At 49.3% G+C, this 17,757-nt stretch overlaps 1 protein-coding gene across 2 annotated transcripts in view; it reads right to left on the bottom strand.

Moving 5' to 3' along the window:
• LOC119955649 (collagen alpha-1(XXVII) chain B-like) overlaps nucleotides 1-17,757 on the bottom strand; it is a 605,839-nt gene that overhangs the window by 455,265 nt on the left and 132,817 nt on the right. For both annotated transcript variants that reach the window (XM_038782071.1, XM_038782070.1), the window contains exon 5: nucleotides 6,925-6,978. In XM_038782071.1, the coding sequence (XP_038637999.1) occupies nucleotides 6,925-6,978 (54 nt within the window). The remainder of the gene's footprint in view (nucleotides 1-6,924; nucleotides 6,979-17,757) is intronic.

Genomic DNA, 17,757 nt, shown 5'->3' with positions numbered 1-17,757 from the left:
GTAATAGTGCCTGAGGTCACTGCTGTACAATTGATTCTGTTGGAGAAACCTCAGCACCGGCCTGTACGAGCGGTCAGAAGGAAACAGCGGCCTGTGTCACTGTGGTCAATGTTCACAATGTCGCCAAGGGCAAGGCTGCCTTTGAAGGGGGCCCGGCAAAAAGAAAACGGCTGCGTTTTCTGAGCCCCTGGAATCACTGCTGTTGCTACGACCACCTTTTTTAAAAAAAATAATTTTTATTGAAAAATGTTGTATTTATATAACAACAACGAACCGCAATAAAATACCAACAATAACAATAATGATAACAGTCATACACATTCGCCCATCCTCAATGAACAACAAAACATATTAACAACTTAAATGAACACAATATTAAGTTAAATAACCATAGAAAAAATAGTAACAATAATAAAGAACACCCTCCTTCCCCCCACCGTTTATAGAACCCTTGTACTGATCCTCTCAGGGCAAATTTGACCCTCTCCAATTTTATAAATCCCGCCATGTTACTGATCCAGGTCTCCACACTTGGGGGCCTCGCATCTTTCCACTGCATCAAGATCCTCCGCCGGGCTACTAGGGACGCAAAGGCCAGGACACCGGCCTCTTTCGCCTCCTGCACTCCCGGCTCCACCCCAACCCCAAAAATCGCGAGTCCCCAACTTGGTTTGCTACGACCACCTTTAATACCTGCACACAGGTTGGGGTTGTTATTAACAGCGACGCTATTGCTCTTTTCCAAGGCCGGAATTTTAGGTTTCTGGGGCAGGCACGCGGCCAACCTTATCGTGCAGTCGGTGAGTGGGCGCGTGTGCGAGAGACAGACCAACGCATGCCGACAATCAAGCAGGCAACTTAGCCCATTAAGGTGCCAATCGGAAGCAATTTTAATTTTTATAATCTTTATTGTCACAAGTAGGCTTACATTAACACTGCAATGAAGTTACGGTGAAAAGCTCCTCGTCGCCACATTCTGGCGCCTGTTCGGGTACACAGAGAGAGAATTCAGAATGTCCAGTTCACCCAACAAGCACGTCTGTCGGGATTTGTGGGAGGAAACCGGAGCACCCGGGAGGAAACCCACGCAGACACGAGGAGAACGTGCAGACTCCACGCAGACAGTGACCCAAACCGGGAATCGAACCCGGGACCCTGGCGCTGTGAAGCAACAGTGCTAACCACTGTGCCTCTGTGCCACATCTCTGCCTTTGCACTTGACAGGTGGGCTGATTTGTCTGGCGACCTCGATCCTGGACTGGATGAACAGTCCCGGCTGGGGTAAAATGTTAAAAGGTGCCTGGTGACTAAGGCCTGTGCTTGGGTATGCTGCCCAGGTACTCTTTGCAACGGTTTGCCAGGGGAATGTATTGTGTACACATCTGTGGTTGTCTGAGACCGCTCGGTAGTGGCCGTCCCCCTGCTCACTCTGATCTTCTCTTCCTTTCAGTTTATGATTCGGGAGAATCACGGAGCCAGTTGAGCTGGCAATTTTCTTGATTGCAATCAGGCGGCAGCGACACCGTGGCCAGGAGGAGTGCCCTGTGGAGGCGGGGGAGGCAGGATTTACATTGATTTACGGGAATCAGGGCCACCGATGATGGAGATTCAGAGAAGCTACTACCGGCTACGGGTATTCCACTGTCAAATTTCCTACCTCCAGATGTCAGAGGTCCAGTGCCGGAGAAGACAGCGTCTGTTCCGGGGGACGTGGACAACCTGTGCCAGGTGATGCAAGAGTTGGCACCACATGGACTGGGAAGTCACCCGTTGCCTGTGGCCCTGCTGGTCTGTTCAGCATCTCGCAGTCAACCGTGCACACGAGCATAAGAGAGGTCACAGATATACTATTTGCAAGGCCGATGGGGGGTAGAGGATGTCACGCCTCCGCTCCACACCATCTAGAAGTTTGGTGTGGGCTCCCTCCATGAACTGTGGTGCTGTCTTCCTGGTGGCCACTCCCCCGACTGGACCCGGATCAAGTGCCGGGGAGGCGTTCAAAAGGAATGCCCCACTGATTACAGATTCTCCCTGGTTTTCTCACCGGGACCGACACTTTGAAAGAATATGGGAAATTTTCTACCTCTTATCTGTCTTCTGAAGTGGAGATTAAAGACCACATGGCAATATTTTGGTCGAGAGAGGGAGTTATCCTTGGTGATCCCTGATCCATATTTTTTCCTTCCATCAAAATCACAAAAACAGATTCTCTGGTCATTGTCACATTGCTCTGTGTGTGAGCTTTCTCTGCGCAAATTGTCTTCCATGTTTCCTACATTGCAACAGTGATGACACTACAGTGACTGTAAGGTGCCTTGGGATGTCCTGGGGTTGTGACAGTGGCAGCAGCAAGTCTATTTTTTTATTGCCGTTGCTCGTTCCCCTCCCTCTGACCCATGCAATAAAAAAGTCAAGATAGACCATAGTCACACTCCCTCGGATTTGACTTTAGACGATGCTTAAGTCATGTCTATATTTGTACAATATGTTTTCTTTTGAATGATGGGTTTAAGCATGGAATTGGTGATTCTGTGATATTCTCTGGCATTGTGATGTTGTTGACAAATCGCCACACAGCACAAATGTGGACCTTACATGAAAAAGGTGATCCATTTTCATCTGGCTCCCAAAGTACGAAAATGTGACAATACATCGACAGACTGCCGACAACAGCACGGTAGCATTGTGGATAGCACAATCGCTTCACAGCTCCAGGGTCCCAGGTTCAATTCCGGCTTGGGTCACTGTCTGTGCGGAGTCTGCACATCCTCCCCGTGTGTGCGTGGGTTTCCTCCGGGTGCTCCGGTTTCCTCCCACAGTCCAAAGATATGCAGGTTAGGTGAATTGGCCATGATAGATTGCCCTTAGAGTCCCTTAGTGTTGGGTGGGGTTACTGGGTTATGGGGATAGGGTGGAGGTGTTAACCTTGGGTAGGGTGCTCTTTCCAGGAGCCGGTGCAGACTCGATGGGCCGAATGGCCTCCTTCTGTACTGTAAATCCTATGAACAGGGCTCGTAAAGGACAAGAAAGATTCGGCGTCATTCAATGTTTGAAACCAATAAGGCCAATTTTACTCAAGCAACTTGGGACAAAACTTTGTCAGCACTAAACCTGAATCCAGCCCTGTCACGCAGACAAGAGGTGCCAACATATTTTGAGAGGATTTTCACGAGCTGGAAAGGAATGTTTCCACCAGTAGGATAGAAACAAAATGGCGTTTCTCAAGCTGGTTTAAATGGAATAAAAATGGGGACTATTAAGATAACATTACAACAGTACCTGACACAATAGGCAGAATTCCACTGCCCCCCCCAACTGAAGGGGGGAGTGGGGGGGGGGGGGGGGGGGGAGGGAGAGAGATCATGGGGGGGGTGGGGGAAGGGAGTGGGGTGGCTTGTAAGATGGTGGGGAGTCATGTCAGGACACCCTCTCAACACAGTTCAGGTGGGGGGCTGAGGGGGATATTGAAAGGTTCTATTAAGGGGCTGTGGTGAATGTATAATATAGATTCACACTGTATAGAGTTGTGTCCCTGTGGGCTCCATCTGTGAGCCGCTGCGCGGCTCTGCCCACAGGGGGAGATGAGGAGCATGTATAGGGCTCTGTCCTTGGCTCCGCCCATGGGTCCGCCCATGGCTCCTCCCACAACCGGAAGTACAAAGTGCTGCGGTCTTGCGAGCCTGCCTTCAGTTCAGCTGGTGGCAGGCAGGCTCAGTTGTAAGTCGATTAAAGCCACAGTTTACTTCTACTCGTGTCCTTGAGTGAATTGATGGTCGCATCAGGGGCTCCCTCAGCTGTTTGGTGAAGGCCGCTGGCTTCAGGGAGGAGGCCTCCCTGCCTCAATACAGTGAGGGGGGAGGTGGGAAACAGAGGGTTGATATCAGAGCTGGAGTACGAATGGCTCAAAGGGGAGGGAAGGCAACCCAATGATCCCTTTGGAGAAGGTTCTCCTTTGTCCCACAAGGAATCTCCTGCTGTCAGTCCCCCCTAAATGGGCGACTTTATTTCAACGCATCCCACCTATCCCAGCAGCGGCCACCTCTCCACGTGGTGTCAGAGCGGCCGGCCATTTGATCGACCCGGCAACAACAGGGGTCATTCACAATTGGACGGCAGGCCTGCGAGCAGCCAATCAGGAGGCCGGCTCCAGCGAAATCACCAAGGCAGCCGTGCAGTCGGGACCCACGTGTCATCCAGACAGCGGGGGTCTCGAGCCCATTGTAAAATCCAGCCCGATAAATCAAACCTAACTAAAACAACTTTCACTGCAACTTCAATATCAAGAAATAAATACTACCCGTGTGGAAATAAAAATGTTAATTTTGATGCTTTTTCCTTGCATAAAATAGTCCGAGACAATTTTTCCTGTTTTCTCTGCCAAGTACCCGGTTCTGGCAGAGGGGAGACAAGTGATTTATTTCCAGGTTTCAGTCAAGGCTGGCCCCTGACCAAGCATAACTAGCAACCCGCCATATATCAATTTCCAATGCTTCCTACCTCCCTGTGAGGCAATGGATCATTATGAATATGACACCTCTGTTAAATTCATCTTCTCTCTTCGTGAGGGTTTACAAGTTAATATCAGAAATGGCGGGGCAGCACTGTGGCCTAGTGGTTAGCACAACCGCCTCACGGCGCTGAGGTCCCAGGTTCGATCCCGGCTCTGGGTCACTGTCCGTGTGGAGTTTGCACGTTCTCCCCGTGTCTGCGTGGGTTTCGCCCCCACAACCCAAAAATGTGCAGAGTAGGTGGATTGGCCACGCTAAATTGCCCCTTAATTGGAAAAAATAATTGGCTAATCTAAAAATTTAAAAAAAAAAAGAAATGGCGGCAGCACGGTGGCGCAGTGGTTAGAATTGCTGCCTCACGGCGCCGAGGTCCCAGGTTCGATCCTGGCTCTGGGTCACTGTCCATGTGGAGTTTGCACATTCTCCCCGTGTTTGCGTGGGTTTCGCCCCCACAACACAAAGATGTGCAGGGTAGGTGGATCGGCCACGCTAAATTGCCCCTTAACTGGAAAAAATGAATTGGGTACTCTAAATTTATAATTTAAAAAAATATCACAAACGGTTAGGTTTTGGGATGTCCTGAACTTACTACATTGATGTTTGATGTTCATCCTTTGAGCTTCTGTTAGCTCGGAGATCCTCTGGGAACATCAGGAATCACAGCTGGATTTGGCCACTCTCCTCATCCAACAGGATCATGGCTGATCTGTTGACTGATCCCTACTTCAAAAATCCTTCAGGCTGGACCTCCACGAGCCTCGGGAGTAGAAAATTGCAAAGATTCGCAATCCCCCCCCCCCCCCCCGAGTGAAGAACATTCTCTTCACCCCGTTCCTAAATTGTCGACCACTTATTCTGAAATGGTGTCACCCCCCGCCATGTTGTAGATTCCCCGGCCATCGACTCTGTCAGGAATCTTCAGGATCTCATCTGTTTTACTGGGATCATATCTTCCTTCGAAACTCCTTATGATTTGGACCTCGCCTCATGGCAACCTCTCCGTACAGGACAATTTCCTCATCCCCGGAAGACTGGCTGGGATTTTCCGCTCCTGTTCACGGCGGGCGGGTTCGGCGACGGGAACGGGAGACGTCACGATAGGTGCAAAGTCGCAGTCTTATGGCGGCGCGAAGGCACGATGGGATTGTCCCGTTCCCCCATTTGTGACAGGCCGTGTTTCCAAACATCCAATATTCTTCAGCTTGATGCTCGGGGGCCGGGGTGGGGGGGGGAGCAGCAGGCTAGGGGTGGGGGAGGGAGTTGTTCTGGGACGAGAGGCAGGCTGGGGGGAGGGTTGTTCCGAGGGGGGGGTGGGGGGGAATCACCTTTAATAATAGCACCCTGGATCGTCGAGTATCTGATTGATGGTGGGACAGGAGAATCAGAGGTCACCCCGCCAGCGATACGCCCTGGGACCTGTGACCCAAAGCGCTGCCCGATATGGTGGAGAAAGTCACTATTGCCACTGACGGCTTCAAAGCTGCTTTCCCCGCATCTTGGCCACTGCGTACAGTACTTCTTTACAGATTCCACTTACTCCCCATATTACAGGTTGGTGTTGATTGCTATGAATGTAAATCAGTGAAACTGTTACCATTGCCACCGATCCAATGCTGTAGTATTTATTGTCGTTCGCGCTACCGACCAGCGGGAGACTGACCCGCCGTTAACCCACCGTTAAACCGCCATTAACCAGCCACTGACCCTCCGTTAACCGGCCATTAACCCGCCGTTTACCCACCACTGGGAGAATCGTAATGCCATTTTGTACCGCCGGGTTTCTGGCTTTCTGGCTCCGCCCACCCGGCATCAAACCTGCCACGGACGGGTTGGGAAAATTCCGCCCTTAATCCCGGGAATCCTCCTGCATTTCTTCAGCTGCCCGCTGCAGTGCGGCGGAGAGCCGCCAGCCAATCAGACTGGTGGGCAGCTCTGTAAGGCAGGACTTCCTCCGAAGCTGGGGGGGGGGGGGCAGGCAGAATTCCCGCACTCAGCCAATCATCCGAGTGCAACAATGACTGCCCGGAATGGGTGGGGATGTGTTTCCGGCTGACTCTTCGGATGTCAGGAAGCCAGACTCCGCCATCCAGGCCATTGAGTAAATTTGAAGCCCAGAAACAGAACAAGAACAAACAAAGAACAAAGAAAAGTCCAGCACAGGAACAGGCCCTTCGGCCCTCCAAGCCCGTGCCGACCATGCTGCCCGACTAAACTACAATCTTCTACAATACAGAATGATTTAATGCTTACTGCAAAGCTTTGCAATAGTTCGTTTTCGAGGTGACAAGATGCAATTCATAAAATTGGGGAGAAGTGAGGAATATTTATACTAATCAATACCTTTGTTGTTGGGTAGAGAATGATTACAAAGCATAACATAAGAATTAAAGGCAATATTTGTTAACAAAGCACCAACCTTCACACCAGGAGGACCAGGCCGACCCGGGTTTCCATGTGGTCCTTGGCGTCCCTAATGAACAAAAACACACAGAACCAAAGAGATCAGACAATGATTCTCATTTCAACAGCTTGCAAAGTATCAGATTAAACACATTTCAGAATTCTAATCGTAAGTACATTTGCCAATGTGGAGTCCGTGTGGTTTCTTACCCCCTGAAGACAGGAATGTGAGAATTAGGAGGGGAAGTGTGCCATTCGGCCCTTCCAGCCTGCTCTCCTATTCAGCAACATCATGACTGATCGCCTACCTCTGCCCCATCTCCCTGCACTCCCCCATATCCCTTCATTGCCTATCAGCCTCTGGTTGGAATAGACTCCAGGACTGAGCATCCACAACTTTCTCAGGTCGGGAATTCCAAAGATTCACAGTAAACAAACGTCTCAGTCGGAATCGTCCGGACTTTGGGATTTACTCTTCCCGCGGGAAGCGTACCCCCGCCCGTGGGTTTCCCGGCCGCGTGGGATGGCTTCAATGGGAAATCCATTGACAAGTGGCGGGACTTGGGAATGCCGCCACTAGTGAACAGCGCGCCGCCGAGAAACACGTGGGCGGGAGACAGGAAAATCCCGCCCCTCATCTCTTTTACGAAATTGACAACCCCTTGGTGACCCGATGTTCCCCTACCAGGTGGAACATTTTCTTGGTATCTACTTCGAAACGTGCCTTAAAATGTTATGGGTGCGACCCAGTGGCCAGGCTGCGCCAGAAATGTAGCCCGCCGCACGCAGCGTGGTCGATAAAAGCCAGGAGAACCCTCTCCCGGGATCTTCCTGGCTCACCACGCCTCGCAAAATCCAAAGAACAAAGAAAAGTACAGCACAGGAACAGGCCCTTCGGCCCTCCAAGCCTGTGCCGACCATGCTGCCTGTCCAAACTAATATTGTCTACACTTCCGGGGTCCGTATCCTTCTATTCCCATCCTATTCACGTATTTTGTCATGTGAAATGGGTGTTTATAAATGGGTGTGTAAATGGGTGTGGATATAAGTATCTGTAGTGAGAGTACCTTTAAGAAATGTGAGTTTATTACTGCAGTGATGTCTGTCTGTCTGTCAGCTTTCTACTTTCGTTTTACTGCCGGGTGTGTTTTAGTTTCGTTTTCAGAGCTGGATAGCTGCAGTCACAGCCAGAAGGTGTATGAATCTCTCTCTGTAATCTAAAGACTGTAAATCGATCCTGGTGATTTAAAACTAATAACAGTAGTGACTTTAACCTGATGGGCTTCTGGTAAAAGGTGTTTTAAGTCTTATGGATGTTATAAGGAAAGCTTAAAGGATTACTTAGTGTTGTATTCTTTGGGGGTTGTATTTGAATTGATGGTTGCTAAGATGTTCACTGTATGTTTTAAAAAGGTTAACTTGAGTTCATAGAATAAACATTGTTTTGCTTTAAAAAATACTTTTCCATTTCTGTTCTACCACACCTGTAGAGTGGGCCGTGTTCTCCCCATACCCCAATCTATTAAAAGTTGTGGGTCAGGTGAACTCGATGATACACTTTGTGGTTCTCTAAACCCTGGCCCATAACGAGTTGTCAAGATGCCCTTAAATGTCACTATCGTCCCTGCTTCCACCACCTCCTCCGGCAGCGAGTTCCAGGCACCCACTACCCTCTGTGTAAAAAACTTGTCTCGTACATCTCCTCTAAACCTTGCCCCTTGCACCTTAAAACTATGCCCCCTGGTAATTGACCCCTCTACCCTGGGAAAAAGCCTCTGACTATCCACTCTGTCTATGCTCCTCATAATTTTGTAGACCTCTATCAGGTCGCCCCTCAACTTCCATCGTTCCAGTGAGAACAAACCGATTTTCTCCAACCTCTCCTCATAGCTAATGCCCTCCATACCAGGCAATATCCTGGTAAATCTCTTCTGCACCCTCTCTGAAGCCTCCATATCCTTCTGGAAGTGTGGTGACCAGAATTGAACACTATACTCCAAGTGTGGCCTAACTAAGGTTCTATACAGCTGCAACATGACTTGCCAATTTTTATACTCAATGCCCCGGCCAATGAAGGCAAGCATGCCCTACGCCTTCTTGACTACCTTCTCCACCCGTGTTGCCCCTTTTCAGTGACCTGTGGACCTGTACACCTAGATCTCTCTGACTGTCAATACTCTTGAGGGTTCTACCATTCGCTGTATGAAAGATCCAGCGCGACCTTGCGGGACGTTGCAATGTAAATCCCTCCGAGAGTCCGCAATCCTCCCTCAGGGGACAATCCCCTCATTTCAGGAACCAGTCAAGTGAATCTTCATTGCACTCTGCTAAGGGAAAGTATGGCCTTCCTTAAGTAAGGAGGCCAACAGTACTCCAGCTGTGGTCTCTCATCAAAACTCACTTTGGAAACAACAAATTATGTTATTGGTAATTTTGCCACTATAAAATTGCAGTGTTCCTCTTTGCTTTTTTGGGCTTTGCCAAGTATGTGTATGAGGTAATGCAGGCTATACATCCGTTACTGGAGCTCAGAGGCTGTATAACACGGCCATGTTTTCAATAAACCTTTATTTTGGCTAGTTAAAATCTTCAAGTATTTTTCGGCATGGTTCAATATGAAGACTAAGATGTTAATGCGGCAGCGAGCGTATTCGCTGTTGTGATTGATGGAGTGCATTCCATTGAATACACTCAGCAACGTCCAGCGAATGTTACATAACCAACTATTCTCATTAACTCAACTTGAGCAAAGGCATATTTTTCAATGTTGCTCCACCGTGGATCCCATTGACAGATTAAAAGTTATTTCAGGTCGTCGTCCCCCGCCTCCCCCACCCTGACGCCCCTCTCCCCGGCCCCAAACAGTGCGCCGTGTCTCAGACTCCACCGGTAAGCTGATGAAATCCATAGTTCAATGATGCAGCTGGTGAAAACAGACGTGTGGTTTGTCTGTGGTCAGGTTTAAGCAACCGTTCAGTCAAACTTGAGACGCATCTCACTTCAGGACGTGTAACATCTGGCTCTGAAGAAGAACGTTAGGCTGACAGTGGAATATCTTCCCAAGTTGGCGGTATGCTAGCGAGAGAATTCTTTCCTCTGTTCAAGTGAAGCGATGAATCGGCGTCCATTTTTCACTGGAAGTTTCGCAACACATTCTTGATCGTATCAAGTTTAAAAATGTGAACGGGCGATTCATCTTCCCGCACGCAATGAGAATGGGCTTGCTGTGGTGTGCCGGGCGGGTTAAGGGCAGAGGCGGAACATGAGGGTTAAAGGTGCAGAAATGGCGGTGGGGATGGAGAATCGAGGGGGGGTGTCCCAAAGCGGTTTTCCCCACTCGATTATTCCCACCCCCTCACCAATGACATAACGTGGTTCCCGCCATGAAAGGTCAGGAAGCCCTTAACCATAGATTTAAATATCATTAGCAGGCTTCTGCACTGTAATATCCCCCCTCCATTAGGATTTCTCCCACCACCCCCGCCAGGGTGAAGTCACATCGGAAGGGTTCACATCAGATTTTGACACATGGAGACCCAGTGAACAGTCCGGCCAGAGCTCACAGTTAAGCTCAGCCCCCAGGGGGGATATGGTCAATCCTTTGGGGGTGGGGGGGCTCTGCTGGAGCATCCCACCTGGCTTGTGAACAATGCGTCCTGCCCGCCAATGACATGCAAAATAGCTCCAATGAGCTACACGCATTGTCCCGCGGGTTGGGCGGGAAGCTCGCCTGGCCCGTCGGGATATCCGCTATGGCCGGCAGGGTGGAGGGGGGGCACAGAAACTCATGGCCAGTTTTCCGCCCGGTGCCAATCCCGATTTTGCCCCGCCGTTGGGATCCTCCGCCTGATCGGGATTCCTGACTTAGTGTCGGGGAACGAGGGAGCCCGGACAGAGTGGAAAAATGAAAGTTCTCATCAATTCAGTGATTTCTAATTGCTTGCGGCCCACAAGGACTTCAATTGCGCACCCTTTAGAGAATTACTGACACAAACTGCTGAATTTCTACGTTTAACTGTGCAAAGCTGAGGTCAGTTTCAGGGGTTTAATAATGCTGGACGCTGACAGCTTAATCGTCCTTAATACCGCAAGATTTGAGCCATCACTTGGGAACCACATCATCTCCAGGTGCTTTAAGGATACTTACAAAAACAGATTTCTTACCAACGTATATGTTACACCTTCTTCACAACAATTTACTCCACGAGGGAATATACCAGCATCTGAAAATGACTACTCACATTTCAATTTGACTGTATAGCTACGAAATGCAGCCAGAATGTTTCACCTTAACAATTTTGATAAGGGCTGAAGAAGCATAATCAAAAGGGGTGGCACGGTGGCGCAGTGGTTAGCGCTGCTGCCTCACGGCGCCGAGGACCCGGGTTCGATCCCGGCCCCGGGTCACTGTCCGTGTGGAGTTTGCACATTCTCCCCGTGTCTATGTGGGTCTCACCCCCACAACCCAAAAAGAGGGGCAGGGTAGGTGGATTGGCCACGCTCATTTGCCCCTTAATTGGAACAAAAATTGGGTACTCTAAATTTATTTTGTTTAAAAGAAGCATACTCAACATTTTTTTTGAATTTTTGCTTATTCATCTAATTTTGGAGTAGTGATTCTGATGTTAAAGCGCAGTCAAACATTTTCCCACCCGTTCCTCACCAGTTTCTTTGTCAACTTTAGAGAAACACTTAACCATTTTTTAAATTTTACTTGTGCATTGCTGGAAAAAAAGACACATGCTATCAAAGCTTTTTGTCCTGCACGCATCAGGAAGGTTTGCAAGAAATTACCAACAGTTATGGGGGAACAACAATAAATTTAATAATAATCTTTCTTAGTGTCACAAGTAGGCTTACATTAACACTGCCATGAAGTTACTGTGAAAAGCCCCTAGTTGTCACATTCCGGCGCCTGTTTGGGTACACAGAGGGAGAATTCAGAATGTCCAATTCACCTAACAAACGCGTCTTTCGGGATTTGCGGGAGGAAACCGGAGCACCCGGAGGAAACCCACGCAGGCACAGGGAGGACGTGCAGGCTCCGCACAGACAGTGACCCAAGCCAGGAATCGAACCTGGGACCCAGGCGCTGTGAAGCCACAGTGCTATCCACTGTGCTACCATGCTGCCCATATGTGGAGAGTGCTGATTCGTCGGTGGAGGCGTTGTCGTGAAGAATACGGCCTGCACAGCATCCCTGCATGCTCTCTCTCTATGTTCATTGCTCACTTGGATGAAGAAAAGAGAGATATTCCACAATGAAACGTTTTACCTGGCTCTCAAAAATGGTGTCACCAAAATTCGTCAGTCTCGCATAGAATGGGGTAGTGCAAGAAATATTTCCTTTGGTGCGCAAATCAATTTCAAAACACACCTTTATTTAACTGCCTGGTCCTTTGAATGGCGTTGAATTTAACTAGAGCGCCTCCCGATGGTGAGGCGGAGGTTTATCTCTCCGTAAATGCTGCAAAGAACAAAGACCGATACAGCACAGGAACAGGCCCTTCAGCCCTCTAAGCCTGTACCGGTCATGATACCAACCTTGGCCTAAACCCTCAACACTTCCTTGTGCCGTATCCCTCAGGGGCTGGTTTAGCACAGTGGGCCAAACAGCTGGCTTGTAATGCAGAACGAGGCCAGCAGCGCGGGTTCCATTCACGTACCAGCCTCCCTGAACAGGCGCCGGAATGTGGCGACTAGGGGCTTTTCACAGTAACTTCAGTGAAGCCTACTTGTGGCAATAAGCGATTATTATTATTACTTTTATAGCCATCCTATTCATGTATTTGTCGAGATGCCTTTTGAACGCCGTTAATGTATCTGCTTCCACAACCTCCTCTGGCAACGCGTTCCAGGCACTCACCACCCTCTGTGTAAAAAACCTGCCTCGCACATCTCCTCTAAACTTAGCCCCACAGACCTTAAACCTATGCCCCCTGGTGACTGAACCCTCCACCCTGGGAAAGAGTGCCTGCCCATCCACTCTATCCATGCCCCTCATAATCTTGTAGAGCTCCATCAGGTCACCCCTCAACCTCCGTCTTTCTAATGAAAAGAGTCCGACTCTATTCAGCCTCTCCACAAAGCTAACACCCTCCAGACCAGGCAACATCCTGGTAAACCTCCTCCGCACCTTCTCCAAAGCCTCCACAGGCTTCTGGTAGTGTGGCGACCAGAATTGTGTTGAAATGATAACTCCCTCTTTATTTTAAAACGATTATGAGTTCCTACCACTTGCCTGCTGCAACAGAAACATGGACACAGCATGTTAACCGGAGCAGATACCTATTGGCACTTAGGTCTGTCCATTTTTCCAATTTGTTAGCCTTGTTCTGTTTGAATGTGGCAGAGATTAAAATCTATCTGCAGCTGTAGGCCTTCTGTCCCAACAATTGATTGTTTGAATCAAACAACATGTTCCTTCAATCGTTCACTCGATTGTATCAAACACTAAGGTCGGGCATCAGATCGAGCCCAAGATGAGGTGCGATCCCTCTTGTTGTCAGCTTGGATCTCGTATGTCTCTCTTGTGGAGACTATCTGCTGGATTCAATTTGAATTTGAATTTTTCTTTGGAGCACAGACCATACTGAACCAGTTTGCACTTGCAAGGCCCATTGTTAGATGTGATTCCACGGTCGCATATGCTGCAACTGAACACTCCTGAGTGCGCTTAAAACGACACCGACAACGAATTTGCGATAATCCGCTGTGCTCGGAGTCTGGTTCATTTCTGTTTGCTCGAAGCAACAGGCATTTATTAGCAGGGGCCTGCTTTGTGCAAACAAAAGGAAGATGTTCAAGCCTTGCACCTTTTCTGAATTATCCAGGAGCCTGTAGTTCCCTGTTGCTTTCTCCATGGCCACAACTCTGCCAATCAGAGTCGACTTGCCAACCAACAGCACCCTTTTCTCTTGTACGGTTATTGCCGTGATTGTTTGAAATTTGGCATTTTTGCATTTGTCCTGTTGTTTATAAATTGAAAGGCTCCAACAATATGTCTCCCTTCTCAGCAATATCCAAGCTTTGCAACACCAAACGACTGTGAGTTAGCCATCAAATGCTACAGGAGACTCTGCGCATTGGAGCATGTTCAGTTAGACCAGCTGTACCAAACGTTTACAGTCAAACTGACAGATGTTCTGGTATTAAAGTGGTTACATGTATTCTTCCCAGTCCAAAGCGAAATGAGCCAAGAAAGGAATATAACCCAATCGATGTCCGCCAATTTTCAACAAGTAATTGTGATTCACAGTTAGCTGCTTGCAATCAGCTGAAATAACTGCTGCGTCCTTTACTTCTGAATAGATCCCAGCAATGCCCAAGTAGTGAGTAATTCTACAGTTTACATCTTCTGAAGGGTTGAGATATGGCCAATGGCATCCCAAAGAGGTCATTAAGAGGAGCATTATTAGATACTTCTGGCTCCCAAGCTAGGAATGCAATATAAAGAACTATTTGAATATTATTTAAGCCAGCTGCAATGTTACAGATAATTTTGAACAGCTCAAATCATGAGTATCGAAGTGTAATAAACAATTCAATTCAAACAGGCCAGTTCATTCAAATCCTGGTGTGAACAACTTGATGTACTGCAGCTGGAATAAACAACCTGATTTAAGTTGAATTCATGCGAGGCAATATTGCAGAGGGCCATAATTAGTTTCTTGTGAAAGGCTTCCCACACACATGCACTTGCGTTCGACCCATATACAAACATATACAAACATATCAGTGTTACAGTGTGAGCGTTTACATTATCAAACTCCAAGTTCTCCCTCCAGTTATAACACAAATGTTATCCACTTGCTCGGTGTCAGTTACATTCCTGGCAGGTTTGCAATCTGCTGTACAAAAGAATGGAAAATTCACCCACACGTGTATTTCTGTGCAAACTAACGGGCAGGATTCTCCGACCCCCCCCCCCCCTCCGGCCCGCGAACAAGGCCCACCGATCCGCGGGCGGGCCTGTGCTGCGGGGGGGCACTCTTTCCCTCCGGTGTAACGGTCCGCCATGGCCTGCGTAGCGAAGAACCCCCCCCTGCGCAGGCGCTGGGATGACGCCAGAACACGCTGGCACTCCCGTGCATGCGCCAACTCACGCCGGCCAGCAGAGGCCCTTCGGCGCCGGTTGGCACCCCGCCAATCCCGCCGCCACCAGCCTAGCCCCTGAAGGTGCGGAGGATTCCGCACCGTCCGGGCAGCACGACGCCGGAGTGGTTCACGCCACTCCTCGCCGCTGGTACGGCCCACCCCGCTGAATAGAGGAGAATCCCGCCCAACATCTGCCTCCAATAGCATTGAACAACTCGCTTTGACTGAGAAAACCTGTAGTTAATGGGCCAGAATTTGTTGTCGACGTGGCAGTGAGGTTAATGGGCTCGCCTTCACAGATGTCTGAATGGTACAGGGTGGCACGGTGGTTAGCTCTGCTGCCTCGCAGCGCCAGGGTCCCAGGTTCGATTCCCGGCTTGGGTCACTGTCTGTGCGGAGTCTGCACGTTCTCCCCGTGTCTGCGTGGGTTTCCTCCGGGTGCTCCGGTTTCCTCCCACAGTCCAAAGATGTGCAGGTTAGGTGGATTGGCCAATGCTAAATTGTTGGATGGGGTTACTGGGTAACAGCGATAGGTTGGGGGCGTGGGCCTAAGTAGGGCGCTCTTTCAGAGAATCATGCAAACTCGATGGGCTGAATGACCTCCTTTTGCACTGTAGGAATTCCTTGTTCCAGTCTATGAATTACTCCGCGCGGCTGGGGGGGCCATGCCCAACGATCCTCCGCTCCCTACCGGCCGAGTTCCCGATGCCGTGGAAGTAACGTGCTATGGCCGTTCGGGACTCTCGCCTGGCGGCTGCGGACTCAGTCCGCGGTCGCCCTGGTGGGAGGCGGGAGGGGATCCGGCACCGGGATCTGACGCCTTATGGGCGGCCGGGAGAGAGATCGGTGCGCGGCTCATTGGGGAGGGGGGGGGGCTACATATTCCAGGTGCCTCCGCAGTCCGAGTTCGCCATGATGCTCAGCGCGGCCGCTGGAGGCCGTACGCAGGCGTAGACTCGGAACCGGACGTGCGGGGGGCCTGTATCCGTAACCAAAACTGCGTGAAGCTCCCCGGGTCACTGCTAGCCCCCTGAAGCGAAGTGAATCGGCTTGTATTATATTCAGGAAACCCGGGAGTGCAACACCTGTGTTTTTACCCCATTTTGGGAGAATCCAGCCCAGGATAACCCTAACCCTAATATTATTTTTAATAACTTTTCCATTCTGTATCTTCTTCCCATTTTTTGATCCAATTTTTTTTCTTTCCCTTTATCCCTCTTTCGGTCCCCTAGAATCCACCCGCTCGAATTTACAATGCCTTCTGCATGTTTCACAATCCTTTCGTTGGATTGGTTGAAACGATACACAGTTGTTTGCTCTGCTTTCCAGATCGCCAGCTGTTGCTCCCACTGTGATGAAAGCAACTCCCACTTCCAGAAACCTGCCACGCAAAAAAAACCTTAATGCCAAAAAATGGACAGGCAAGTCTAAATAATAGCAGATGTCCATTAGATGCCACAGCAAGATCCGGAGGGGGAAATTCCTAGTTCTCAATGTGCAAGTGTAAATCAGGTGGGACTGGATTTTTGGGGCAGCACGGTAGCATTGTGGTCAGCACAATTGCTTCACAGCTCCAGGGTCCCAGGTTCGATTCCCGGCTTGGGTCACAGTCTGTGCGGAGTCTGCACATTCTCCCTGTGTGTGCGTGGGTTTCCTTCGGGTGCTCCGGTTTCCTCCCACAGTCCAAAGATGTGCAGGTTAGGTGGATTGGCCATGATAAATTGCCCTTTGTGTCCAAATTTGCCCTTAGTGTTGGGTGGGGTTACTGGGTTATGGGGATAGGGTGGAGGTGTTGACCTTGGGTAGGGTGCTCTTTCCAAGAGCCGGTGCAGACTCGATGGGCCAAATGGCCTCCTTCTGCACTGTAAATTCTATGATTCTATGGAAGAGGTCAGTGACGGACTTCAAGAGGATACGGAGAGGCTGGTAGAATGGGCGAGCACGTGGCAGGCGAAATTGAATGTGGAGAAGAGCGAGGTGATACATTTTGTTAGAAAGAATGGGGAAAGACAAGATTATAATAACGGGCAGAATCCCAAAGTGGATGCACATTAACAAGTCTTACAACACCAGGTTAAAGTCCAACAAGTGACTCACCTGAGGAAGGAGCTGCGCTCCGAAAGCTCGTGTTTGAAACAAACCTGTTGGACTTTAACCTGGTGCAGTAAGACTTTCTACTGTGCCCACCCCAGTCCAACGCCGGCATCTCCACATCATAGAATATAGGAACAGGAAAAGAGGAACAGCTGGGATATATACGCTGGTGGCGGGGCAGGTTGAGAAAGTGGTGAATGAGACACAGGCAAATAGAGGCCTAGAGTTGAAGAGCAAGGAAGTTATGGTGAATCTTTCTCAAACACTGGTTTGGCCTCAAGTCCAGTATCTGGGCAGTACAGTCTAAGAATGATTTGAAGGGTGTAGAAAGGATTGACGAGACTAATCCCAGGGGTGGAAGAGTTCAGTTCCAGGAAAAGATTGGCAAAACTGAGCCTGCTCTTGGAGAAGAAAAGGTTGAGGAGGAGATTGAAAATATAGCAGGGGATGTTCCGGCCAGTATCCTGGCCAACATTTATTCCTCAGTCAACATTACAATATTCAGATCATCTCGTCATTATTGCATTGAGGATTATAGAAACGTGTTGCTGAAGCTTTTCAGCGTGCACTCACCAGAATAAATACAGGAATGTCAAATTTCAAACTATCACAACAATTTATACTACCACAGAAATGGGTGTTGATTGGTTGGCAAGTC

The sequence above is a fragment of the Scyliorhinus canicula genome, chromosome 21, assembly GCF_902713615.1.
Source record: "Scyliorhinus canicula chromosome 21, sScyCan1.1, whole genome shotgun sequence".
Classification (NCBI taxonomy): Eukaryota; Metazoa; Chordata; class Chondrichthyes; order Carcharhiniformes; family Scyliorhinidae; genus Scyliorhinus; species Scyliorhinus canicula.
The sequence above is the reverse complement of the archived record's forward strand: the minus strand, read 5'-3'. Positions and strand labels throughout refer to the sequence as shown.